We start from the raw sequence: 27980 nt of genomic DNA on the forward strand, positions 1-27980 counted from the left end.
GGCCAGCGCGGCGCGTGGGTTCGCTTGGGTGACACAATTATAACAACTTTATCTTCGTGGTTGAAACGTTTTTATTATCAAATACCCACATTTTGGATTCTGCGCTCCGTAATCTGTATTTAAACTGACGCACATGATCACTTTGTGATGAAAAATGTGACGTTTGAGAAGCGACCCGGAGAGCGCTTCTGTCCCCCCGAAAGGATTTACTATATCGAATCGCATCTTTTCATCCTGGGAAAAAAGTTTTTGATCGTTTTGTTTTCTCCAGTTTTTCTTGTTTGATTCGGTGGAGCCACCCGTTCGCCCCCGCGCCGCGATTTTCCATGCAATCGCGCGGTGTGTCTCTCGCCGTTGCTGCCTGCGCTGCTGCTCGGAGTCTCGGCTCGGCTTCTTCTGGTGGTGATGAGGAAAAGAAAATGGCGGCGGGAAAAGCGAGTGAAACCGAGGAGGACTTTCCGACACTGACAGCTCAGGAGAGGGACAGTTTGGTCGGGATTGACAGGTCGGGACATTACCCCCGTGCACACACCTAAGCGCTCAGTTTGAAATGAAATTGTTGTCTTTGCTTGCATGTCGACATTTTCTCTGAACAGCTCTGCAAGTGATACTGAGCCGCCTGTGTTGTCTTCTTGCTTTGCAGCTCACTGTTTGGATTTCAGAAGCTTCATGAAGATGGCGCCAGAACGAAGGCCCTGTTGATGAAGGTAGCAAATCTAACACAGCCTACATGCAACTAGGCAACACCCCGGTCCTCGGGACACACACAACCCCCCTCAGCTACCACGCAGGACGGAACATTTGCTCTCAAACTAGCGGCAAATGCAAGTGGCCCACTCGCTAAGGAGACCGAGGCCAGTTAGCCGCAGCCCCTCTCTTAGCCTGTCAGCTAACTTGCTAGCAACTATCATCCGATGAACGGCGAAGCTGCACCTGCGGCTACGCAGCGTCGCTGTTCAGACTACTCAGCTTGGTACGAGCCCCTTAGAATGGAGGGTAACATTAGTTCATGTTTGTTGGGCAGCCGCCCTTTACTTTAAGCTGGGTAGCGATTCTTTACATTGCAGCTTCAGATACAAATCTACACACACAAATACACAACGTCGTCACTGATTTGTGTAGCGCTGAACCATTGCACTTTTAATGAGGAAACTTTTCCGTTGGCGTGAAATGTTTTTTATTGAAAACGCTGAGCTTCCACTCGGAGACACACACACACACGCAAAGAGAGGTGCTGTGGTTGTGCAACCTAGGCTGGAGTAACGCAGATGTTCTTTGGGGTGCACCAAACTGAGCTGCCCGTCTGACGTTAGCTGGAAGGGGACTGCCAAGTTGCGTTTGCGTCGCTCCTTCGGTGTGTCCGGGCGGCGTTATTTTTGTCGCTGTGTCGTTGCTTCGCGCAGTAAACTGCAGGGTTGTGTTTACATTGTTTCCCCGTTTTGTTACTTAAGTCCGCGTGAAATGAGTTGACAAACGTTACAAGTAACGCTAATGGCTGGCTGCCTGTCCAAGATGGCGGGGCATGGCGGAGTGACATCGATAGCTATATTCCCCAATTTGATGTGAATATATGGTGCCGAACGAGCCGTGTTCGGTCGGGCAGGGTTTTGGGTTTCCACCCGGGTCTCGACTGTTCGTTATGCTGCGATTGAAGGGTCAGTGTAGGTGGTGTCGGTGTCCTTTGTTTACAGTTTTGCTCGCCCCTCTCCGGTTCTGCATGTGCTCCCTTCACGTACCCGGACAAGTAAGCCTGGCGCTTTACCGGGCACGGCCAACCTGTAGGTAAAGCCCCGGTGCGGCTAACAAAGAGCCGGGCGCTTCTGCTGCGCGTTTGTGGAGAAGTGAGGATGCAGAAAAGACTGTGGTGGTGACAGCTGATGGTTTGAGGAGCCATCCACGATTCTGCTCGCTAGGTGGTGTGGGATACCTAGGAAGTGTGCTCACGGATCTGCACAGACAAAGCAGAGAGGAGCGGTGTTCTTGAACGTTAGAGCGTATGGATCCATGTGCGGTGCGATTCATCTATAAACCCTTAACAGCTGATTGTCTCCTTCCTCATGTCGAAGTAGTGGAGGTTTGTTGGGATCTGTTGTACTTACAGACCATCCTCTGATTTCAAAAAAAGTTTTGGAGCACCTGGAAAATGGAGAGCAGTGTTAACACTCTGGATCTCATTCCACTGCATGGGAATGTCAGAACTCTGTAGCTATAAGTATGAGCTTTCCCTCCAGTTTGCAATGCGTGCTTGCTGCTATTGAAGTGAATCCTGCTCTGGCTGTTTGACAAAATTTCATTAATTTTAGAAACTTAAACTCTGTCAATGATTTGTTACATGTTTGGTAAAATCAGCGTCAGAAAAAAATCAGGCAAACTATCTCCTTTAGTCTACATTTGTGTCCCTTAAAACTCAAAGAAGGGGCCAAAGAGTTCCCTGTTAAGTAATGAACTGGGTAGATGAGACCCATTGTGTTAATGAATGGATGTCTATAGATGTTGATGTTCGCTATCAATGCATTATCTGGCTCTGATAACTGAGAGTATGTCGCCACCTATTATGTGATGTCAAAACAAACATCCCGGTGTATTTCATATGTTTTTGTTATTCTCCTGATAGGTTATGATGTTCATTTTTGTGCCCCCCAAGTGTGTTTGAAGTGTCCCCAAATCTCAGTCGGCGAGAGCGAAAACGTGCTGCATTAAAATGGATTATTTACTACTTTGACGTTCCATGTGAAAATCCACATGTTTGGCTTTTATTGTGGCGAGCGTGTGTGAATGTGCCTCACATCTCCAGACTGCTGCAGTCGGTGTTCTAGCTCCGACACAAATGACTGTAAACATGAAATCTGGTAGTGCCACTTTAAAGACCAAAGAGGATGCAGACACATTGCATCTCTGATTTGATTGTGAAACAGTGACTCATGCAGATCAGAGGTGTGTTTGGAGTGTTAAATCACCTTCTCTCGTCACGTTTACTCTCATGCCTACGCTGCCCCAGTTTCTCACGTTTGGATGTTTGGGTTTTTGCACTGTCATGTCTGTTGGTGCAGTGAGTGAGTGAGTGTGTGTGTGTACTGGAACAGGCCTGTATCTATATTGCACTAGTCAGCCCAACGTAAAACCAATGGAGACATGCAGACCCCAATAGCTCCTCAACCTGCGACACACTGTATCTGCTGCCTCTTTTTTAGACTTCATTCATGATATTTTCTGCATGCATTCAGCAATATCGCGTTTGTGGTAAAGTAGGTGTTAGTCTTGCGTCTCCTAAGCAACCCAGACATTGTGACACTCATCATGAAGAATGTCCGCAAGCAGTCCACCTGTGTGCTTCAGGTGCCTCTTGTCACCTCGGCCTCCCAGTAGACATCATACATCAATACAATCAATCCAACATGCACACAAACACAGTGCATCAACACTTCCACTGTGTGTGGCTTAGATTAGAGGATAAGCAACCGTTTAATCCAAACTGTCTCAGCCGCCATTGCTTTGCCAGTCAAGCTGTGTGTTGTGCGTTTTCCTTGTGTTGCTCTCAGCCACTTCAGGAAGCTGTTCTGCTGTTCTCTGCTCATGGTAGTGACAGCTTGTGTACCTGGAGCTCTTTGAGCCACACCAAACAAACAAGTCAGGGTTTGTTGAACTTATAGGAATCCTACAAAACATCCTTGAATGTGTTTGGGACATTTATGTAGGGACGTTTCCCCAATGCCAGTGTCTCTGATCCGGTCTCCTTCCTCACCGTCCCGCTGGTTTTCTATCCCGGGATGCGTTTCATTGCTTTCCCTGCCAGGTTCCTCAGAGTAACTTGGAATACCAGGGGAAAGCATTTAATGGCAGGAAAGCAAACTGGAAGGCTGGTCTGGAGCCCCCTGCCCCAGTGTTCAGGGTGCTGACGCTCACAACATCCTGTGCCAGGGTCAGCACCTGGACCAGTGCCAGCTTAGCAACACGCATCATGAAGCTCCCAGGGGAAACACGAGCGGCGTCCCAAATGTGCAGAAAATAGGAACGACAACGGCTCAGTTTCTTAAAGCCCGGTCCACTGTACAGTCGCCTCACCTGCACTATACGGGATCTAGTTTTGCGTGTGGTCATGATGGCCGTCGTCGTGTCTCAGTGTGATGCAGAGCGGGAGGGGAGGAGCTCTTCACAGATGACAGAACAGACGCTCGCTCTGCTCCTCACTGTCACCGCCTCAGATGATGTAGAAATGCCAACAACGCGTTCACGTTTTTGCAAGCTGCTGCCTAAAATGCTGCACTGTATAGGTTAGAGCAGGAGTACTCAGTGTGCAGTGTGTAGCTCCTCACACACACACACACACACACACACACACACACTCTGCAGGGAGGGATTTGAGCCATTGCGATGTGAAAGTTCACCAAATGTTTATTATATTTAAAGAAGTTATTTCTGATTATGAGCTTCACCCCCTGCTTTGGTCACTTTTGTGTGCGACACACCCGACTGTATTCTCATTGGTTGTGCTCTTGAAAGGTCACTGTCAGGCGGGTCAGAGTTGTTGAGTTGATGTGACTGAACTTTGAGTGCTGCAGCAGAGCAGAGAATCTCAAGGTTCAGAGCCCTGGTTTAGCTTCGGATATACAATTTGGGAGAAGCGTGAAAGCAGCCTAACTCTGCCTCAGCAACACACAGCTCATCGTCCTCAGACACTCCAGCACTCAGCACACTGATCTCCACGTAGAACAGTAGCATTTATTTGTGGGGCTGCTCCTAGGCACCAACAGCAAAGCTCAGCACGGGCGAGCGGGCAGCACGTCTGAGTTCTAATTGCATATTAAAGAAAAAAACCCGATGTTATCCATTTGGAAGTCATATCTCGGCTTTCAGTCCACACAGCTGCAGTTCTTTGGCTGGGAATGACAGAACAGCACTCGGCGTTGTGGGACCAGATGGGTTTTGATGTGATCTCAGTGTGGCACGGAAGAGACGAGCGTCAGGAGAGGTCAATCAGGGGTGGCTTTCCTGAGTCCGTTTCAGGAACTGGCAGGGAAAACACGCTGGCTCAGTCAGATTTCACTGGATAAGCAGAGATCTTAGGCACTAAGCAGGCGGCACGTTTACATGCATTATCTGCAATGTCAAGCGGAGGTCAAGCTTGGGACTCTAGGCACTGCAGCTTTACTTGACATACAATCCAGGCCTAACGAAATTAAAATGTTCCTTTTGAGGAAACTTTGACCCAGAGCTGAACCCGAGCACACTGACTGTCACATTTCCTTCGGCAGAACAGATAGTCCGTTATAACCCATCTGAATCGCAACATCTCCCCGCCAAACGTTTCAGGACGCAGTCAAATTAAGGAGTCCCACTTCTGGCTGCGTTGTGTGTTCTCGCGGATGTCGAGCTGCCGCTGGAGGGTCAGAGACACAGGATGGACGTTCCACAAGGGACTCTGTAAATAAGATGACATTAGGAATTTGATGTCCGGTCCAGGTCATTGACAGTGTGTTTAGAGCTATGTAGTGTTCACTCACCAGGCCAGTGTATGAGTCCATGAAACACGTGGAGGAGACTCTCAAAGCTTTGTGACGTCTGATGCAAACACAGTGTTCTGCTGTGACATTCAGGAAAGTTCAGGAAGTAAAGTGGTCTTTTTTCAAGTCTGTAACAATTGTGGTGATGTCATAGATTTCGAGGCGTGTGTCTCATTCACGGGCAGCAGCTGCTTGCGTAGCTCTTATCACGCAGAGATGCACGTGAACGCTGCAGTGACAGACGACAAAAATGCGACGCACAATCCTTATCTACAGACCTCATTCCTGTCGGTCTGCAGCTGATAGGAATGTGGTTGAAATGTACTGAGTCAGCTCGGCCCGACTGAGGAAGCTGACGTCAGCCTCGCCGTGACTTTGAAAAAACTTGGTCCGACTTTAAACTCAGCCTGCCTCTGTTCTCCCTCCGTCTTCCTCTCCTCTCATAATGCAAACACTGCCCGCCTTTTCTCTTGAGTGTACAAACAAACAAGCAAACTGTGTCCTGAAGTTGAACCGCTCGTTTCTCTCGTCTGCTCCCCCAGGCTGTTCGCTGCTATGATTCGCTCATCCTTAAAGCCGACGGCAAAGTGGAGCCTGAGTTGTTCTGCCAGCTCGGCCACTTCAACCTCCTCTTGGAGGATTACCCGAAAGGTGAGTGACCTCCTCTTCACCTCCATTTCTACTCCACTGGTTTGAGTAAAGCATATTTGTGAGTCCCTAAAGCCTCCGCTGCTCGTGTAGAAGTGCTACTTTAGCCCCCACAGGGTCATTAGGAGCTGGAGCTAATCACTTCTCTGATCACTAATGCCCATTCTGGGCGATGCAGAGGTTCCCGTGCCTCTAACCTGCACACAGGAACCAAAATGTGTTGTGGTGTTTGATGAATCCATGAGCAGCCGAGTGTGAAAGCAGCTGACAGTGCTGCTGCCTTTTCCCTTGGAGTGTTTACTTCACTCCACTCCTGCTTGCATCCTCTCCAACCAGCCAAGGCAAAATGCCAATTCGGCAAAAAAAATTTTTTAAAGGTGCTGATTCATCGGCATCGATCTGAAATGTTAAAGTTGATGACAATTTATCATCTTGTGCAAAAAAAAACAAACACAAAGAGCACAAACACATGTGAGCATATTCCTCCAATACACACCAACACCAAGATGTGTATAGATATGTAAATGTAATCCTCTTTACACTCCACTGGGTCTTTGAGTTCCCTCCTTTGTAAACTCAGTGAGGCGTGTTAGGATGACGTCTGTCAGAATGATTGAATCGTGTTGAAAAGATTTCTGAAGCACCAAATTGTTCCCTTCTTCATCCTGACTCTGAAGGAGAAAGCTCCAGCCGCCTGTACGCTTTAACACAGAAGCATCATATGGTCCTAACTCTCCCCGTTCAAACCAGCTCAGTCCTGACCTCATGTGAACCTTTTATCTTCCTCCAAAGTATTGCTACATGTGCGACACGTTGTCTTTGTTGTGCTGAGCTCATGTTATTTCTTCGGCCGCGTTGTGGTGCGACATCATGACTAACTCGGCTTATATGATTACAGCATTATCGGCATACCAGAGGTACTACAGTTTACAGTCAGACTACTGGAAGGTAAGAAGACACACACACGCACACACGCACACACGCACACACGCACACACGCACACACACACACACACACACACACACACAGAGCGCGTGGTCAGGATTGGTTTTGGCTACTGGTGAAAAAGTTTCAGGTTTGGTTTTGAGCGTCTCTGCTGTTATGATGATGACTGTGGCTGTGGTGAGAAGAAGCTCAGCCTCATTCTGATAAATGAAACCACGTGGCTACGATGGACAAGAAGCCACAACATCATCTACATACGCACAACCTGCTTTTTTCTTTTCTTTTTTACGAGAAGCAAAGCAAGGACAACGCTTTGCTTTTCACACATTTCCAATGCTTTAGAAGCCCATGGAACCCTGATTAACATGGTCTGTGAGAGGGAGTGTGTGGCACCCAGAAACTGATGACGAGAGGAAAGACTTAGGAGAGAGGCAGAAAGAGTCCAACAGGGAAAGATGAGACGTTTCTGGGGTGTGAGGAAGCTCAGGTCCTTTGTGATTGTTTATTTAAATAAGAACCCAAAATAAAGCAGGCAGTCACTTCCTCATTTTTGCTAAAAGATGGATTGAATCTCTCCCAACTATAATCTGAGGCGGCCAATGTTGCCATCAGTCCCTGCTTTGTCCCTCTGCTCTGGCTGCTCCGGCTGCTCCTCTGCTCTGTGTGAGCCGCAGCATTTTGGTTTCTCCATCAGGCTGCTGCTTCACCATCAAAGGCTGCGGTCACATTTCACACCCAGAGCACACGGGGGAAGAGTCCCTCTGACACGCGAAGAGTCGTCACCCCTTTCATACAAGTGTGAAAGGGGTGAAAATTATGAAATGGTTCTGTAATTCTTAGTTCCCGAACCTTTTGATCTCCTCAGAGGTGTGTGTGTGTGTGTGTGTGTGTGTGTGTGTGTGTGTGTGTGTGTGTGTGTGTGTGTGTGTGTGTGTGTGTGTGTGTGTGTGTGTGTGTGTGTGTGTGTGTGTGTGTGTGTGTGTGTGTGTGTGTGTGTGTGTGTGTGTGTGTGTGTGTGTGTGTGTGTGTGTGTGTGTGTGTGTGTGTGTGTGTGTGTGGGGTGCTCTTGCAGATGAAAGTGAGTTTACCTGCATTGTGTGTTATTGTCAGCGTTTCCCCTGATGACCTCACTTGTGTCTCTGTCCCTCTCAGAATGCTGCCTTTCTGTACGGCCTGGGGATGGTCTACTTCCACTATAATGCCTTTCAGTGGTGAGTACCATGTGAAGCTGTTTTCAGACAATGTAACACACACACACACACACACACACACACACACACACACACACACACACACACAAACACACACACACCACAGGAGTAATGATGTGATGTAAATTCTGCTGTTGTAGAGTTTGTGCCCGTGTGCTTCCAAGTTGAAAAACGGCTCCAGTGAGGCTGTCGTGTTGTTTCCATGGCAACGCCACAACCCAGTTATGCATTAAAGACTCGTCTGCATCAGCATCTGTTCTCAGTCACTGCAGGATAACTGCAAACGCGTGAAGGCACTTTGAGGCGACTCTGGGGTTTGAGCGCGGCATGCAGAGATCCTCCCTGCCAGCTCGTCCTCTGGCTCTGGTTGTGCTGTGCTAAATGGTTTGTACACACTCATGCAGACTGCTTGTGTCGCTGTGTGATGCAGTAGCAGCAGGTCATGTTGTGTATCCACACGTGCGTACTCCAAAGTGTAGCAGTGTTGTCATCCTTTCCATTCCTCAGGGAAGGAATGTGGCTCCGCCCACACATAACTTTGCACAAACACCAGGCTGGTGAGCCTCATGGACGGATGAACAATGTGAACAGGTTTCACCTCAGTTTGACATCAACATTGAGACTCCATTTACGCTAAAATTTGCATTCCACAACGGGAGATCACTGAGCACAAGGAGTTTATCACCTTACTTTGTCTCTTGCGATGCTAATGATGTAACGTATGACGTAAAGAAGTGATGTGTGCATTTACCAGAAGAGAACAGGATCAGTGAGACGCCGCTGTCTCGTCTCCTCTCAGTGCTCATTTTGTCATCCGTAGGTTGAAACATTGTCTGCTCTCTCCCATGAATCAGGGAAGAATCAGTTTGTCTTCCTGCTCTCCTGCTCCTCTGTCATTCTGAGCGACTCAGCATTCCAGCAGCTCCCCTCTCAGTTTAATACAAGCTAATGAGCCGGGCACTAATGCTGCACCAGGCGCCTCTTCCTCTTCTCCCACCTGATCTCTCTCTAAAGAAAGAGCCACAGCATGCGGCTAATTACAAACGGCCTCCTCGGTGTGTGTGTGTGTGCGTGTGCGTGCGTGTGCGTGTGATCTTCAGTATTCAGTTCATGACGGCTGGCAGGCAGAGTGGCCGTCTGATGGACGCCGTGTGCTGCAGCTTGAGTCGTGCTCACTGGAGTGTTTCAGGGGCGAGAACAGCCAGGAAAGATTCTAAACGGTTTTGTGTTTGACGATGAGTCTGGTTGTTGTTTTTGTTTTTTGTTTTTTCAACCTTCCTTTGCCCAGAAACTCATTTTTCTCCCTGTGACACTGTCGTCGCCTCGTTCTCTTTATCCACCCGCAGGGCGATCAAAGCGTTCCAGGAGGTGCTGTACATCGACCCAGGCTTCTCCCGAGCCAAGGAGATCCACCTACGCCTCGGTCTCATGTTCAAGGTCAACACAGACTACGAGTCGAGCCTAAAGGTGAGCTCAGCCTTCAGCGGCCTGCAGGAGGGCTTCACATCTCCTGTCAGCACAGAGTCTGATACTTCTCCTTGTGTCCATGCTTTTTACTCATTCTTGTTCATGTTCCCTCGCAGCATTTTCAGCTGGCTTTGATCGACTCCAATCCCTGCACTTTGTCCAAAGCTGAAAGTAAGCAACATATTTCACTTCTCCCTCTAATGATTCATATAAAAGTAAAACTCTTGAGGTGTTTGTAACATGGTTAGAGTTTTAATTTGAGATATTTTTAAACCAAATTCCAAACCCAGATGGAAACCTAGCCTCTAGTTTGTCCTCAGGGTTCATTTGTGCTTAAATCTTTGTCAATCTCTCTTAATTTAAATTAACTTCAGGTGTTAATGTGTTATCTAAAATGTGTCCAAACTATTTAAAGTGTTATTCTGACTCTTAAATAGATAATGAGGTCTTCAGCCTCGTCATCAGTCCTTTCTCCATTTCCTTTATCTCAGATAGTGTTTGGTTACACAGCGTCGTCGTCGTCTCTCAGCTGTAAAATTGCCCGTTAGTGCTGGAAACACAATCGACGCTCAGTGTGTGGACTCGCCACAGAGTCCCCAGCTGACGGAGACGTAGATCACTGCACATAAATATCCAAGCGGCTCCAGCTGCTCGCAGCGCCTCAGCCGTCGCTCGGCGGAGACGGCGTGAGGGGAAATCCCGCCGTCTCCTTGTGCCTCGCCGTCTTCTGTACAAAATGTTTCTGCTCCACTGCTGCGGTTCTGAGCGCATGCATCATTTGATATGCCGCCGCCGTCTCTTATCGCGCCCGCCCCGGTACCTGTTACCTTGGAGACAGCAATATCCATTTTGGTCCAGCCTCTCTTCTGCCTCTGTTCCACTATGTACTCCATTACAGAATCCCGTCTGCTATTTACACACACACTCACTGTTTGCCCCTCCCTCACCATGTCCCCCTCATTCTCTTTCACACACACTCACACACACATAGCAAGGGCAGCCCCCCTCTCTTTCTTCCCCTCTCTCTCTCTCCTCTCTCTCTCCTCTCTCTCTCCCTCTCTCTCCCTCTCCCTCCATCTGCTGAGAGTCACTCAGGCAGCTTAGATCAGACACTGCAGCGCTCCAGACAAAGGAAGGTGCCGCCAGGAGCACAGCTACCTATCTGCTCCGTCACACTCCTAGTCAGGCAGCCTTGGATATCAGGAAAGCCCTCCATTGACTCGGCAGCGCTACTTTTCAAAGACTTGTGTGAGGCGGAGGAAGTGTGAGAGCAGCCTCTGGATCATGCCTGGTAGCCTCTGTCTAACATGTGTCTCATTTCCTCTCCTTCCACAGTTCAATTCCACATTGCTCATTTGTATGAGATTCAGGTAAGTGCTGACTCTTCTGTTGAACCCCAGCCTTAATGCTGTTTTCCTCTCCAGGGCGCCGGGCTTTCTTCTGTAATTTATACTTCACAAGCTGAGGCATTGATTGTTACGCAGCATTTGAATGCCGGGGATAGCCCTGTTTTTTTTTTTTTTTTTTTTTTTTTTAATCTTGTTATGAACCAGGTGCTGACAAATTGAGCAGGGTGCATTAGTGGGTGGCGTGTGGGAGGGGATGGGAGATTACTCTCAGTTCGTTCGACGGGGTTGCCACGGAAACAAGAAAGTCTGTCTCTCTCCCCCCCCCCTCCCTCCTCCTTTGTATGCTGGTGGTCTCTCCGTTTCAGTGGAGAGGTACAGTCGCTCTCTCCTGCTCTGGGAGTAGCGGCGCGTTCAGGAGTGATGTGTTTTGTGCTGTGTCAGAACGCGGCACTGCGGTCAAAGTCGCAGACGCGCAGCGAAACCTGCGGACGCACAGGGACAGAAAAAAGAAAAAAACAAACACAATCCAGAGGCGATGATGTAAAAATCATCTGTCACATTCCTGCTTTGTTATGCAGCACAGCGGAGAGAGCGACAAGAGGGAAGTCCAGGGGGCAAGAGACGTGTTGTTGTGTGCATGAGTGAGCCAATCACAGCTCTCTCTTTCATTCTCTCTCTCTCTCTCTCTTTATCTGTCCTTTCATCATCACCCTCTCCCCTTCGCTCGCCCTCCACTCCTCACATTCAGAAGAGATACCGGGCTGCCAAGGAGGCCTATGAGAGCCTTCTGCAGGCGGGGGATCTTCCTGCACAGGTGAAGGCCACTACACTGCAGCAACTAGGTAAGAAGAGTCCCCGCTCAGGCCGTCACACCTGCTGGGTATCATGTAAACATTCTTCATTAGAGGTCATGTGTTGTTGTTGTTGTGGTTCAGGCTGGATGCATCACACGGTGGAGCAGCTCGGGGACAGAGCCAGCAGGGACAGCTATGCCATCCAGTGTCTGCAGAAATCTCTGGAGGCCGACCCCAACTCTGGACAGTCCTGGTACTTCCTGGGCAGGTACGTCTCACAAACACAGCTTTGTCCGAAGGGTCGGGTCAAAGCCCTTACGTACCCGGAGAGTCGAGGCCAAATATCTTGCAGAGAAAGTGCTCCTGTATTCTGTGTCTAAATGTTTCATGTTTGTTTTTGTTTTTTTCCTTTAGGTGCTACTCGAGTATTGGGAAGGTCCAGGACGCTTTCATCTCCTATCGGCAATCCATAGACAAGTCGGAGGCCAGTGCAGACACCTGGTGCTCTATAGGGTGAGAGGAACCTACAGATTTGAGGATGTAAGGAATATCAACACACCGGCTCCGTCCCCGCTCACCTTCCCGTCCTCACCTCCTTCCACAGGGTGTTGTACCAGCAGCAGAACCAGCCTATGGACGCGCTGCAGGCCTACATCTGCGCCGTGCAGCTGGACCACAGCCACGCCGCCGCCTGGATGGACCTGGGCACGCTGTACGAGTCCTGCAACCAGCCGCACGACGCCATCAAGTGCTACATCAACGCCACGCGCAGCAAGGGCTGCAGCAACACGGCGGCGCTAACGCACCGTATCAAATGCCTGCAGGTGGGTGGAGAGAGGAATGGAAAGCAGGACGCGTCATGGGAACCTGCTCTGTGGATGTTATGGCTACAAGTTGCGATTGGGCTTTTTCCACCAATTCCCACCATCGGTCCTGTTCTGGCTCTGGGAGCGCTGCACTATTTGGCTTTCCAGATATCCAGGACCTTAGGGTTTCACCAGCCTAACCTCTGTTCCTCTGTTTACTCCAAGGTATCAAGCCAAGCGTTTACTAACTAGTCGATTAGTTACTTGTCCTTTTGGAACCCTTTGAATTTAGTAATCAGCTGAACGTGATTCCCAAATGGAAGTGTTAGGCTTTAGTCCCCTGATGTCCATGGAGCGTTCTCTCGGCGACATCGCACAAGAAGCCACCTGGAAGTTAAGATAGAGAGCCGTGAGAATCTGGAGGTTTGAGGGTCGGAGGGTAGGAAGAACCTGTTTGCCCCTAACCTAACTAACCTCATGAGTTTATGTAGAGGAGCTTTAAGATGCTCCGTGGATCCAGAAGGGGCCGTTCTGCCAGCTGCTAGTTCGGACATCATTTTTCGGAGGAATCGTAGCACACACACATAGCCGCTCTGTCCTCTTGCATCATGGAAACCTCTTAAAGCGAGGATGAGAGGAGGGAAAGGCTCAGGATAAATCCGGGTTATCAGTCCTGTGAGGCGTCGAATGCGTTGCATTAGTCCACGTGTTTCCCCAGTGAGGCGACGAAGAGTTCAACCAGCCTATAAGATATGAAGATATGAGAAAAAGAGGAGTTATTTTCCTGTGCTTCAGGTGAAATAACAGGCTCTGTTTTTGGTTAATCTGAGCTGAGCCTTTGCCCCAAAGCCCTTCAGTCTTCCTGTTTCCCTTGGAGGTCTGAAGAGATCTTTATCTGATTGGATAGGAAGGATCCAGGTCATCTCAGATGGCTTTTTGTTTTCCTGGATTAAAGCAGGAAAACATAAAGCGTGCCGATCCGTCCTTAATGGAAACCATTGAGCATAAATCTGCAATACCGGCGTCATCAGAGGAGAGAAAAACAGGAAACAAACCTCAGGCTCGCTCCCTCAGAGGAGGCGGGAGTCGGTCCGTTTCTCCCCTCTTCCTCCCGCTGACACAGGTCGTGTGCAGCAGCGACTGAATCACCTCCGGTCTTTAAATAGCCGCCCGTAACCTCGCCCCTTCGTCCCTCCTGAACCTGACAGCGGGGGGGTCTCTGCCAGGCCCCCCCTTTATCTCATGCGCTAACTCATCCATCCCTATTTGTGTCCAAGCTTGTTTCCGAACGTCATCTTCCTTTATGCATGAATGAAGGGAATGTTGCATCTCCACCACCTGTGTTAGCATTACAGCATTACAGCATTACCTCAGCCGCTTCATTAAGACGAGCCTCAGCCGCTCGTCTTAATGGACTTGTGATTGTGTCTTTGGAATATATTTGCTAAATGTGTGTGTTTTTCAAGTATGAGTGCCTCATCGTCTGCTCGGTACACGGCAGAGGAGTTTAAGGCACAAACCTGCATATCACTGTGGATTTCTCTCTCTAGCTGTTTGCCATTGCTGATCATTTCCTTCTTTATGAGGTCATCGTTTTTTTTGTTTTTTTTTTGTCTCTCAAAGCCTTGTGTTTTATTTTCCTTTTTTTTTTTGTTTTTTCACGTCGTTTTCCCATTCCCCTAGGCTCAGTTGAGTAACCCCCAGCTCAGTAGCCTACAGGGTAAAAGTAAAATGCTCCCTCTTATTGAGGAGGCGTGGAGTCTACCAATCCCAGCCGAGCTAACCTCCAGGCAGGGAGGCCTGAGCAGTGCACCACAGCAGGTGAGAGACCAGATAGAGCAACCACACCCTCCCCCTCCCCACCTCCCCCCCCTCCCCACCCCCCCTCCCCACCTCCAGACACAAATGCCACTCAAAACACACAAGCCCGGGCTCATTTCAGGGGACGCGGTCCTACGAAGCTTTGAATTTACCGGCTTTGTATCTTTGTGCCGCACAGAAGTCGAGAGAGGACGCACAGTAGTGTTACTGAATTGTCGTCAAGATCATGTTTCTTCATCATTTGCCCAAAGATGTCGAGATATTGCAGACGCAGCCTTTTTTCATCGCTATGATTGTCGTTTCTTGAACAACAGCAGAGGCGCAGGGTCTTATTGATCAGAGCCTCAGGTTTCTGGGCCTCAGCAAAGAAGACATTTTGTTGAGACGTCGGTGAGAAATCAACCTCATTCTCTCCGCCTCAACAACATGAGTCTGTTCGCCGCTCTGTTGTGAGAGAAGTATGATCATTCCTGCGATGATTTGGGAAGCGTCCCGTACTCCAAAGAACCTCAAACAATTTGTGACGTTGATTTGATTCAACGCGGGGGGAACAAAACAAAAGGCGCTTCCAGCTGACGTCTTCTGCCCCCTGCAGGACGTCGCCTGACGCGCCCCGTGAAATGAGCCGGCTGGAATCAGAGTGTACAGACAGACGGACACGCCCACAGGTCACCGCAGACGCACAAGTGTACTCACTCACTCCTTTTGGTAGCACGCTGAGACAAAAGACACAGACCTGGCGATGGGTAACACCCCCGGCTAACTCCACCCCGCACACCGTGGGTGTCTAAAGAAGCCGACCAGATCGAAATTCAACCTCCGCAATAATAATAATGATAACAATGAGCATCCAACGTAACATTAATCTGCTGTCACGACTGTCAGCAGGGATTTGTTCATTGTTCAGCTTCACGGTAACAAAACTGAATCCCAAGTCGGGTGTGAAACCGGTGTTTTCCCCCCCAAATGAGGACTTGATCCTGGCTGCTTTATGGCATCTGTGAGGCCTGAGGAGGAGTCCAGCCGAGTGTTACCCAGTCCTCCCCTCCTTCCCCTCCTCCCCTCCCACACCTCCCTCTTCTCCACAGCACAGTAGTTTCTCGGCTTCACCCATCACGCTCAAGCGCAGCCAACTACCACCAAAAATCAACGCAGTGACCTCTGAACCCGCGCCGGTGCCCTGGACCCCTGGACCCCCACCCCCCTGTACTGTTCTAATGTCTGACCCTGTAGCAGAGCGAGCACAAGCATCTCTGCTCTGTAAAACTACACCATTTTTGGAAGTTGAGGCTCTCTGGTTTGAAGCTTTTCCTCAGAGTCACAGACCTGATTGTTAAGGTGCAGTTAACGTGTAAGCATACGCAGCTGTGCGCTCTGTGGGTTTAGATTTGGCTGCTCTGGGAGCTGGGGGGCGGGGGGGGGTACCAGCGCCGGTTCAGATACCACAGCAAAATGTAATCCAGCGCTTGTGCAGGCTTGTATTTGTTTCCTTCCCATTGAGTTTCTTCCTCTTGTCTTAATCCCGTGTTCTAATCCGACGTGGCGTTCAGGGTTTCCCCCCCCCCCCCCCTCTGCCGGTGACTGAGTAGTCAGTCTGAGGAGGGGGGGGGGAAATGTGAGGTTTCGACCCGTGCAGCGCCGGCGTTTGCTCTCGATCCGGTTCAGAACGGAAAGATAAAAAACAGTGCGATTTCCGAGCCAAGTGCCTGTTTGCAACTCTCACACTCGTCTGGCCTTTGACCCCTCCCCTCTCCCCCGGTGTGATTGGTGAGGTCGTGCTGCAGCAGAGTAGATCTAGGATTCCCATTGGCTCTGTCCATCTTCCTCCCCCTTCAGTAGTTGACCTTAGATGTCCTGCAGCTGCTTCCAAAGCCCCAGCAGCGCCCCCTAGTGTCTCACACCACTCATTCACTCATGCCATCATAGATGCCAGTAGTTCTACCGTGTGTGTGTGTGTGTGTGTTCACTGTTGTGTCCCGGTTGGATTTTTGTGAAAAAGTCTGCCAGACAGATGTTCCAGTGTGGCGGTGAGGTTTGGAGGCCTTTGCTCTCAGGGTCGGATGTGACTGCTCGTCTGATTCTCTCCTCTGCTTCCATTTCTAAAAACAACCATTCTAGAAGTTTTTCCTTGTTTTCCCCTTTTCCATTATCGCTGCTGGTTCCTCCAGTCGGCAGCTGTCAGGGCGACACACTCCTCTGGTTCAGACGCAAGTCGAATTGAATTTAGATCGTAGTCACAATTTTGACCACATGTCGTTATGAAATCATGAGAAGCTAAAAGAGGGAGGAGCTGTGTGTGTGTGTGTGTGTGTGTGTGTGTGTGTGTGTGTGTGTGTGTGTGTGTGTGTGTGTGTGTGTGTGTGTGTGTGTGTGTGTGTGTGTGTGTGTGTGTGTGTGTGTGTGTGTGTGTGTGTGTGTGTGTGTGTGTGTGTGTGTGTGACGTACTGCAGTGAAGTTAGTTTGACATGAGACAGCAGTGGGATCCTTTTATCAGATGACATCACAGTCAGGGACTGAGGTCAGACTTTGCGCTGCTGTCACCGTGGTGAGCTGCTCGGAGCAGCCGGCCCCAGTCAGTCACATCTGACCCGTAGTAGGCTTCCTCTGTGGCGAGGTCGTGTGTGTGTGTGACGTTGTGTAACCTTTGCTTCAAAGCTTCAGTTGATCCTCCTCTCTGCTTTAACAGCCACGACTGTACGTCCAACTCCTGTGAGACTGTGTAAGCTTCTGTGGTGAATTCCCACACAGGAGTAACGTCCCGGGGCTGCTGTCGCTCTATGAAGCGACGCCTCCAGACACACACCAATGTTGTTGCTCTACATGTCCTCTTTGTTTGTTGACGTGCCAACATGGTCTCATGGTACATCTCTGCTTTTTTTTTGTCTCTTTCTCACCCTCGACCCCTGGCTTTGCCTCCCTCACCACGCTTTGCGCCCCCTGCCCCCCCCTCCACCCCCCCGCCCCCCTCGCCACTCTCACTGCTCTACATTTATAAACCTCTTCTTCATGTCCCCTCTCTGGTGTCATTTGGCCCCTGGCTTGTGTTTGTTCTTCCCATTTTTTGTTTGCGTCTCTCTTTGTGCTTACCTGTTTCTTTTCCTCCTCCTTACCTTTGCTTCGCCCTCTCCGCCCACACTCCTGCCATCCCTCCCTCCAGGCCTGTAAGCCCAATCACAGTGCAGAGGGTGGGGGATCGGGTCAGTCTCTGCCACCTCACGTGGGCTCACTGGGCCAAGCAGAGGACCAGTCCTGCCCGGCCAAGAGGAGGAGAGCCTCCAGCCCAACCAAGGTAACCGCTCGCTCATGTGAAACTGATCAGTCGTGCTCGGCAACTCAACACCCTGCCCACTTTATAAACACTGTCCCCCCTCTGTGCGTCTCTCTCAGGGGGATTCCTGGGCCAACAATCCAGCACAGCAGCCAGTTCCCAACTGGTACCTCTCCCCACAAAAGTTACAGGTCAGTAACACTTCTCCTCTCCGCTGTTCTCCCCCCCCCCCCCCCCCCCCCCCCCCCCCCGTGTCATCCTGTCACATTCTGCACATATGAACAAAGGCTTTTGTCCCTCAGCTGCTGGAACAGTTGCGGAGTAACCGGGCCAGCCTGAAGCCCCTGCAGCTTCAGATGATGGAACAGCTGGAGGCTCAGCTAGCCATGATGCAGCAGCACCAGCACCAGGTACAAATCTAGAGTCGGCTTGGTTTTCATATAGCCCAGTATCACACAAAGAGCTTCACACAGATCAGGACAAACATGTAAAAGACAAGGAAATGATTGGAACAACTCTCAGGAGAGGCAAAGAGTGATTCCCTCCTCTGACACGGCCGGGTGTGCGCAACAGAAGCCATAGGTGGGATTCATACTCAGACTGCAGCACGGCATTTCACATTGGATGCATCACTGAGTTCCCTGAATCAAAGTCAGAAACTGCATTAAACTTAGAATTCCGTGGTTTAACTCACCCGGTGTGTTAAGAAAGGTTTAAACAAACGGTTCTGACTTTAGCAAACACTCGCTTACATGCAGTGGGTTCATCTACAGCACATATGTCAAACTCAAGGCCCGCGGGCCAGATCCGGCCCGCAAATGAATTATCTATGGCCCCCGGGGTGATATTTAATTACTATTAGAACCGGCCCGCGGCTGCCCGCTGGTGTTTTGCACGCACCAGCGTAACACTACATTCCCCACAATGCACCGCGAGCGAAAGCGTTTCTGTGCGACATCACGAGCCATCTTAATGTAATGAACCTGCAGCTGCAGGGACGGGGGCGCATCATCTCTGACATGTTCAGTACAGTGAGGGCGTTTAAACTCAAGCGTTTAAACTCAGGAGTCTGTGGGAGACGCAGATGCGGAAAGAAAACTTGAGCCACTTTCCGAGCTGCCAGACCATGAAAGAGAAGCTCTCAACCGCTGTTTTCCCGAGTGCACAGTTTGCTGATAAACTCAGCGTACTTGCCGCCGACTTCCGACGCCGATTTGCTGACTTTGAAGCCCAAAAAAGCAGGTTTGAACTGCAGTTGACATGGAAAGCGCACCACCAAACCTACAAATGGAGTTGATTGAGCTCCAGTGTGATGACGCACTGAAGGAAAAATATGAGAGAGTGGGCGCTGCTGAGTTTGCATGTTTCATCCCCGACACAATGCCCCAGCTGCGCATCCAAGCGGCTCAGACGCTCTCTATGTTTGGCAGCACATACCTGTGTGAACAACTGTTCTCTTTGATGAAGCTTAACAAAACATCACATAGGAGCCGGCTTACTGATGAACACCTTCATTCAATCCTGAGGATTTCCTCAACTCAGAGCCTGACCCCAAACATTGATGAAATTGTACAAAAGATGAAACACCACCAAGTTTCAGGCTCAGCCTCAGACAAGTGAGCATCACAGAGCGTTAACGTATTTTCAGTTTTTAATTCAGTTAAATGTTTATATTTGTTACTATTTTCTCATTTTACTATTTGAAAGCAGTGATTGGTGAGGATCATAGAGCAGTACAATAATGCATTTTGGGTTCATAATGCATGCAATTTCATTTCTGCATTTATCTTGTTATCTTGTTATCTTGTTAAGGAACATATTTTGTTTTTGAAGGAAATTTACTTGGTTGCTGTTTGCCTGTTGAAAAATGTTTCTGTTGAAATTACTGACAGAACCATAAGAAAATATTGCTTGATTCATTAAATGATTCAATAATATACACTGTGTGAGGTCTTGGTTCAATAGGCTATGTGCAATCATTTCAATATGTTTTAATAAACATTGAACCAGTCCGGCCCTCGACTTGTAGCAAATGTAGTTTTATGGCCCTCTGTGTATTTTACTTTGACACCCCTGATCTACAGCATCTGCAGTTTCATTCAGAAAGAACCCCGTCAACACCTTTAGACACGAGGCGCACACACACACACACACACACACACACACACACACGCAACCACCAATACCAGTGGCCATGCATGGTTGCGTACAACAATTGCACTTAAATAATTCATAGCTGAGAATGTAAATGATTCACAGTCAATAAATGCTACAGAACATGAATCATTCAGACGTTGATCCATAATGTTTATACGTTCATACATGTATGCATGAAGGGCTCTGCTGGTATGACAGCAGAAACAGCATCATGTGTGTAAGTGTGTAAGTGCACACAGGGTTAGGTCAGAATAAACAAGTAACCCAACAATCAGAAAGTGTAAACACTGCATCATTTATGAGCCGATAGCACCGGGACCTGACGGGGTCCATTCAGCTCTGTGTCATGGCTTCCACTGTGGTTATCCACGGCAGGAAAGAGTTCATTTAATGCGTTTTTCTGTCTCTGAATGATCCTCCTCTTCCTCTTTCAAACAGACGTATACAGGTTGATGTCAGGATAAAGGTTTGGCCTTGGTGGAGGTTTGCTTTTTGTGTTTGCTGCGGTGTTTTGATTGTCTTTATCTTTTTCCGTTGGCAGATGAGACAGAACGCCTCAGGAGGTCAGGTGCGCCCTTCTCTCCCCAACGGCCCCACCAACTCCCTGCCCTCCCCCAACCCCAGCCTGCACCCCCTGCGGCCCCAGCTGGGCCCCCACCGGCCCCTGTGCCCGCCTCAGCCGCTGGCTAACGGGCCCCTGGGCCTGGGGACACACGGACCCTCAGACTCCCTCCCTGCGGGTGATACTAATAGTAGTAGTAGTAGTAACAGTAGTAGTAATAATAATCAGCCAGGGCCCACAGCCACAGGACCCAACGGAGACGTGCCTTACCTGCAACCTGCCGGCAGCAGCGACGCAGCTTTGCTACCTCACACCTGCACAAGCACCCAAACACAGGACGCCACGCCGCACCAGGCCCTGCACCAAAACTCCTCTCAGGTCAGACGCTCACACAGCACAGCAAACACACATGTGAACAGATCTGATGCATGTTTGCTTTGTTCAGATCCGGTCCGGTTCAGTCTGTGATGTGAACGCAGCTTTAGATGTTTGATGATGTGTTTGTGCTGTTTTCTCCGGGGTTTGGCTCATTTGGTTTTTCTTTTGTTGAGACTTATTCGCCCGAAAGAGGTTCAGAGCCTGTGTGCAGAGGAGAAGTGCCTGTCAAGTTACTAGGCAACACAGAACATATGAATGAATGAATGAATGAATGAATGAATGAATGATGTCTCTCTGCTCTCCCTCTCCTTCAGGGGCTTCAGAAGGGTTCTGTTCCACATGCGGCGGGCTCCAGTGGCGAGGGGACCCCCTCTCACACCCAGACCCCCAACTCCACCGCCCTTCCACACCCCAACAATCAGGTTGGACATTCCACAAATGCCCCGTCGCCGCGGCAGCAGGCTCACAACCACCTCCCCTCCCCTCCCTCCCTCCCCCACTCCGCTACCTCAGGTGGAGCAGCACCCGGTGCACCCCCTACCAAAGATAGCAACACCGCAGCCACCCTCGTCAAGGCGACCGCGCCCCTCGGAAACGGGAGCTCTGACGGCCAGACGCCGCCGCCGGTGCCGTCAGGCGCTGGCACGTCGACAAAGGCAGACGGCCTCGCCAATCACAACCACTCTGTGGATGGCGGCAAGGTGGCGGAAGGCGGCGAGAAGCCGAGCCTTAGCGTAGACAATCCAAGGCTATCTGCCCTGCTGGCGGGGGGGAAGGGCCCGGAGGAGGGCGACGGACAGTCTGAGGGGTCCGCGTCCACGTCGTCCCACAAGAAAGTCAACAACATCCACCCGGCAGCTCTGCCCCCCACCCCGCACGCCCAGGGCAGCTCAGCCGCCTCCTCGCCCATCTCCGCCATGTCCACCGCCACACCTTCACCCAAATCCTCCGAACACACCCAGACAGGCGCCCACAGCCCCGCTAACCCCGCATCTGCTGCACCCGCTGTGAACGGCAACGGCAAAGGAGGCATCTCGGAGGACTCTCAAAGCCCCCTGAAGGCTGAGCCGCCCACCATTACCAGCCTCAAAGCCACACCTCCGCACGGACATAGCTCCTCTTCCTCGTCATCGTCGTCTTCAATATCGATCTACCCCAGCTCCACGGACGTGCTGAAGGCCTGCAGGTAAGACTGAGCAGAAGCCTGCAAACGTCTCAGCCAGCAATGATAACAAAGTGAGAGGCTTCTTCTGTAGGGTTAGAGGAGGAAAGGTTCAGGCACTGCTGTTGGATTGTTGCTTTGTTTTGAAGATGTCTCCCTCTAGTGGAGTAATGACAGAATCACACAGAGTCATTATGTAACTGTAAACTGAAGGCCACTGGGCAGTCCTGTTGCCATGCAGGGTGTTCAGATAAGCTTCCTCTGCTCGGCTGCATTCGGTTTGTGAAAGGAAAATGAACCATTTTGCTTATTTACATTTATATTCGATGAGTCATGCCAGCTTCCACTGCATCACTGAACAAAACCACATTCTGCTTTCCCTCTCTCTCAGGAACCTGGGGAAGAACGGCCTCTCCAACAGCAGTATCCTCCTAGATAAGTGTCCCCCGCCCCGGCTGCCCCCTCCGCCCTCGCCAGCCCTGCCCAAGGACAAACTCAACCCCCCCACACCCAGCATCTATGTGAGTGTCACTGCAGGCTGCCTGAAGGCCGCTTAAAGCTGTAGGGGAGGAGTTTAAAAAGACGCTGGTGTCATATGATATGTGTTAACTTCCTGTTTCCTTTCTGTGGCCCAGCTGGAGAACAAGCGAGATGCTTTCTTCCCTCCGCTGCACCAGTTCTGCACAAATCCCACCAACCCCGTCACCGTCATCAGAGGACTGGCTGGAGCGCTCAAACTGGGTAAGATGCATCTTTGAGCTCCATCCTCTAATGGACACAGACCAGCGTTCATACATATGCAGCATTGAGTCAGTGGACCAGTCAAAGCCATGAAGTGACAAACTAATGTCTCTGTCCACAGACCTGGGCCTGTTCTCCACTAAGACGCTGGTGGAGGCCAACCCGGAGCACCTGGTGGAGGTCAGGACTCAGCTCTCTCAGCCCGCAGACGAGAACTGGGACCCGACAGGCACCAAGAAGATGTGGCGCTGTGAGAGCGCCCGCGCCCACACCACCATTGCCAAATACGCCCAGTATCAGGCCGCCTCCTTCCAGGAGTCCCTACGGGTCCGTAACCATCCACATACAATCACTAATCGGTCACGTTCATGACACGTAGGGTTTGTTTGACCCTTTCTGCCTGTCCTGTTTGTGTGCAGGAGGAGAATGAGAAGAAGGCTCTGAAGGAGCCCTCAGACACGGAGCCAGCATCAGCAGAGAGGTGAGACACACACACTCCAGCCCCTTACACACATGCACACCAGAGCAACACCCTACTACCTGCTGCTGGGATGTTCCGTGACTTCCAGCCAGGTGCAGGACAAACTCGGTGTGTGTCAGGCAGGCAGGAGCTGTGATCCTCCCTCCAGACCACTAGGTGGCAGCAAGGCACTAAGATCCGCGTCCTTAATTGCCAGCATGTAAAGAAGGAAGTATAGAAGAAGACAGGAAGTGTCGCTCCGATCTCTGAACATTCCTCTGATTAGATTTGAACGATCTCTTCTTCTGCTGTAATGGAAAGCATGTAGTTTCATCTGGAAATCCTGCGTCCTGCAACGAAGTGTGTTGCAGGACGCCGCCAAGCTCACTGTCTGGTTCTGGTTCTTCCCGGCTTCTGTTCTAATATGAATCAGTGATGCTGCTAGGACATCTTGCCTCAACATCTCGCCCTGTCTTCTTCCTCACATACTTCATTCATGTTCACTTTATGTTTAGTCATGTACTCCTTCCTTCCTGTGTGTGTGTGTGTGTCTTCAGTGTGGCACGCAAAAGAAGAGGACCCTTAAAGCACATCAAGTTTGGAACCAACATCGATGTGTCAGATGAAAGGAAGTGAGTATGACATCATCACTGCCTCAGCTCTCAGTCCCTGTAACTCGTTGCTCTCCAGCCTGTAAGCCCCTCCTCCTCTGCGCTCCCTCAGGTGGAAGCAGCAGCTCCAGGAGCTCAGCAAACTGCCGGCCTTTGCTCGAGTCGTGTCAGCGGGGAACTTGCTGAGTCACGTGGGCCACACCATCCTGGGCATGAACACGGTTCAGCTCTACATGAAGGTCCCTGGGAGCAGGATACCTGGTGAGTACACACCTCAACACACGCGCAGGGGTGCAGTGTTATCTTCTGGGTGCACGGTGTGTGAAGGGGATGTTACCTCTGCCCCCTGCAGGTCACCAGGAACACAACAACTTCTGTGCTGTCAACATCAACATCGGACCTGGAGACTGTGAATGGTTTGCTGTGCCTGAGCCGTACTGGGGAGTGATGAGCAACTTCTGTGAAAAGTAAGAGGGAGTTCAGTTCAGACGATCCAAACGCTTAGGAGATCTTCAACACGGCCTGAAGTTTAAACGCAACCTGAATCTGTTACCCACAGTAAACACAATCAGTGCCCTCCTTAAAATAATAAAGAAATCATTTCATCCTTTACTCTGAAGATGTGGTTTCACTTTAACGGCTTCGTTCTTCACCGTCCACCTTCAACATCCCATATGTGAGGGCTGAAGCAGAACCTTCAGGGACATGTGGACCTTCTTCATTCCTCCTTATCTTAACTCGATCCCAACCCGTCCCTCCCTCTAGGAACAACATCAACTTCCTGATGGGCTCGTGGTGGCCGAACCTGGAGGACCTGTATGAAGCCGACGTGCCCGTCTATCGCTTCATCCAGCGGCCTGGTGACCTGGTGTGGCTCAACACCGGCACCGTCCACTGGGTCCAGGCCATCGGGTGGTGCAACAACATCGCCTGGAATGTTGGACCTCTGACCGGTACGTCCCAGATTAAGAGCTCACACACTCGGGGTTATTCCATTCACACTGTGAGGAAATAAAAACGTTTTAAAGTTCACAACCCTGAACTGAAATGACGTCCACTTGATGCTGTTGAATCTAATCTCTTTATCAATGTAGACTCATCAGGATCAACCCTTTTTAAACCATTATTTTTCAGCGCACCAGTACAAGCTGGCTGTGGAGCGTTACGAGTGGAATAAGCTCCAGAGCGTCAAATCCATGGTTCCCATGGTGCACCTCTCCTGGAACATGGCACGGAACATCAAAGTCTCCGACCACAAGCTGTTTGAGATGATCAAGTGAGTCACACACTCCTCCACGCTGAGGTCTCAGCACGTTCGACCTAGCGTTTACGTGTTTCTGATCCAGCTGTAACCTCTGACCTCCAGGGGATTCCACCCAGGAACACTTTGATGCTTGAGAAATGTAATCAACTGCAAGACTTTGGCTCAATTAGATCAGAAGATTTTGATTATGAGGTTCAAATGAGACATTGTGTAAAAGTACATATATAAAAGACATGGACGTAAATAAACGGTAGCTCCAAAGTGACGATGCATCGCTCACCATCATTTTAAATGTTTTTCAGAGTTGAATCTCCACATTAAAGATTGCTGCGTCTTTACACACCTACTTTGTAATCTGAGCAGAATCTGACCTCCCTCCCTCTTCGTCACCTTCCTCACCTTCCTCTTCACAGGTACTGCTTGCTGCGAACGTTGAAGCAGTGCCAGTGGGTAAAGGAAGCTTTAGCGTCAGCCGGCAAGGAAACGGTGCTGCGGCCGAGGAGCAGAGACGAGCCGGCCCACTACTGCACCATCTGTGAGGTCAGAGCGCTCAGCCGCCACATTCTGTGCGTCAGCCGTGTGTGAATGTTAACAGGATTTCACATTTTGGGCACAGTCACACTTATTCTGAGTGGAAATTGCTCACATCCAGAATGCTTCCCACCAACTGGGTTTGTTTCCTGCGTGTGCGTGCATGTGTGTGTGCGCGTGTGTGCCTCATCTTAACCACCTCTAATCCACAATGGAAGATTTAGATCTGCAGCTATATTTGATTAAATATGATAAAAGGACGAAGCGCCTTCGCGGTCACACTCCACACTTCCTGCCACAGGCTCCATTTTCAAACATTCACCTGCATGTGTGTGTGTGTGTGTGTGTGTGTGTGAGGAAAGAAGAGCAAGGAGCTCTGCCAGCAGTTGGTCCACTGACTTTGAATTAAGGACTAAACTCAGTGGGGGCAGAGAATATTTTGTTCCGTCCAAAAATCCAGGATAAGAAGTTGAATCTCTGGGCTTCCAGCTGCGTATCAGAAAATGTGCCCACGTCCCAGTGAAGTCATTCCATTATTCACCGCACATGGAGCCCATCCAGTGTTTGTATCACTGCGGTCTGTCTCCGCTGCTCAGACCACCGAGGAGATCAGTTCAGTGTCTCATATTCAAACTTACAGGGACGCCACACAGTGAATCCTCTTCAGATCTAAACCCTGCAGCTCTAATCTGTGTCGTATGAATCCAGACTCATTCATGTCCCTGTCTTGTGTCCTGCAGGTGGAGGTATTCAACCTGCTGTTCGTCCGCCGGGAGCTCCTCTCAAAGAAGCAGTACGTGGTCCACTGCCAGGACTGTGCCAGGAAAGGCAGCGCCGCCCTGGACGACTTTGTGGTGCTGGAGCAGCACAGGATGGACGACCTCATGCAGGTCTACGACCAGTTCACATTAGTAAGTCGCCAGGGACGCACAGACGCAAAGAAGTTGGTTATGACAGGAGGACGATGACCGATCGCCTTTAGACCTTTTTCACTCGCCCACATTGAGAGGTGTGGCGACCCACCTTTCGCCACAGAGGGAGGAGGCGTGGCCTGTGTTTGATTGTTCAGGCTGTGAATGGGAACAACGGCGCAAACCTTCAGTCGCACTTCTCTCCACGGAGCACAGACAGTGTTGGAAACAAGAATGAGAACCCGAGAGAGGACTGTAGGCCGACTATAACTTCACACCTTAACACATGCAGCCAAACGCTGCGGACCCCCAGCCCCCCCCAGCCCCCACCCCCTCCTAACAGGAAGTAGAGCGTGCACTTAAAAGCTTCCGACTGCTTTACGTAGGGAACAAGCGGACATGTTTGATATGAAGCTGGTGCAGGCAGTGACTTGACTCTCTTTCTCTCTTCCTCAGGCCCCTCCTCTTCACTCATCTTCATCTTGACATTAGACGACACTCCTTCCTCTTCCTCCTGCCGCGGAGCCGTGAAGCCCATTTACACTGGGACTCGTTTTTAAGGAAAAATGAACAACAAAATAAAAACATCTACGTACACGGACCATTTCTGATATTCAGGAAAGCCGAGGCCCCGCCCCCCCTTCCCCCCCCCCCCCCCCCACCTCCGCCCCTCCCGTTTGGCTGGTCTCCATGGCGCCGGCCGGATGCCGAGGCGACCACGTGTCTGTCTATGCAACCTGTGTGAAGTGCTGGGCCCGGGGGGTCGGGGGCGGCGCTGAGCTCGCTCGCTCGCAGGACCGTCTCCTTCCTCTCCCCCCTCCTGACAATGCCCCGCCCTGTTTTTAACGGAGGACTTAATCAAAGAGCGGCTGGAGACGGGGTGGGGGGGGGGGGCAGGGGGGGCGGGATCGTCAAACGTGTGATGAAATCGTTTTGTAGATATTCGTTAACTGTCACAACTGACAACACACCCGTAAAGACTACTGACTTGTCTCTCTCTCTCTCTCCTCCTCTTCCTCTCTCTCGCTCCTCTTCTTCCTCTTTTTCTACTCTAGTAAAGACGGAACCTCTGCATCACCTTTGGTTTATAGACTTCCCTGAGCTCTCTTCTTCTTCTTTCCTCTAAGGAGCACTAGCCTAACTGGTCTTTTCTATGGTAGATAGTCATTTTAAGACTCTTTGGACAGCAAAATCTCCAAAAAAATTTGTAATGTGAAGAGTTTAGGTGATGTTTTTCTTTATTTCTCCTCTTTTTTTTTTCTTTTCTTTTTTTACACAGATTTCTCGTTTTATCTGTCTCGTTCTTTTCCAAACTATGACGTTGGGTTTTGCTTTTGTTTCTTAGGTAAGAAAAATTTTAAAAATCATTGAAAAAAAAAAAAACACATTTAC

The 27980-nt window shown here is 50.1% G+C and overlaps 1 protein-coding gene across 4 annotated transcripts; it reads left to right on the forward strand.

Annotated features, from left to right (window-relative positions):
- Positions 1-27980, forward strand: LOC143002326 (lysine-specific demethylase 6A-like). Of its 4 annotated transcripts, XM_076152361.1 has the most exons (30): positions 1-505; positions 644-707; positions 6044-6152; positions 7048-7097; positions 8248-8306; positions 9653-9773; positions 9890-9944; positions 11109-11143; positions 11871-11964; positions 12058-12184; positions 12331-12429; positions 12521-12740; positions 14406-14543; positions 17701-17832; positions 17931-18002; positions 18114-18221; positions 20510-20908; positions 21223-22094; positions 22462-22591; positions 22706-22811; positions 22933-23138; positions 23231-23292; positions 23829-23903; positions 23995-24143; positions 24235-24349; positions 24648-24835; positions 25017-25158; positions 25560-25686; positions 26418-26588; positions 27045-27980. In XM_076152361.1, the coding sequence occupies exons 1-30, from the start codon at positions 327-329 to the stop codon at positions 27072-27074; spliced, it is 4434 nt and encodes a 1477-aa protein (XP_076008476.1). In that variant the 5' UTR covers positions 1-326; the 3' UTR covers positions 27075-27980. The 4 variants fall into 4 exon arrangements, with proteins under 4 accessions (XP_076008476.1, XP_076008475.1, XP_076008478.1 ...); XM_076152360.1 differs by having other exon boundaries at positions 26418-27980; XM_076152363.1 differs by lacking the exon at positions 14406-14543.

The sequence above is a fragment of the Genypterus blacodes genome, unplaced genomic scaffold (assembly GCF_046128005.1).
Source record: "Genypterus blacodes isolate CSIRO-AG114 ecotype Tasmania unplaced genomic scaffold, CSIRO-AGI_Gbla_v1 ptg000056l_1, whole genome shotgun sequence".
Taxonomy (NCBI): Eukaryota; Metazoa; Chordata; class Actinopteri; order Ophidiiformes; family Ophidiidae; genus Genypterus; species Genypterus blacodes.

Bases quoted from the DNA above. Each gene is read 5' to 3' on its own strand.
- LOC143002326 (XM_076152360.1), top strand. From the start codon at position 327: ATGCAATCGCGCGGTGTGTCTCTCGCCGTTGCTGCCTGCGCTGCTGCT. The intron at 506-643 runs GTCGGGACATTA...CTTGCTTTGCAG, and splicing joins AGTTTGGTCGGGATTGACAG to CTCACTGTTTGGATTTCAGA. The intron at 20,909-21,222 runs GTCAGACGCTCA...CCTCTCCTTCAG, and splicing joins TGCACCAAAACTCCTCTCAG to GGGCTTCAGAAGGGTTCTGT.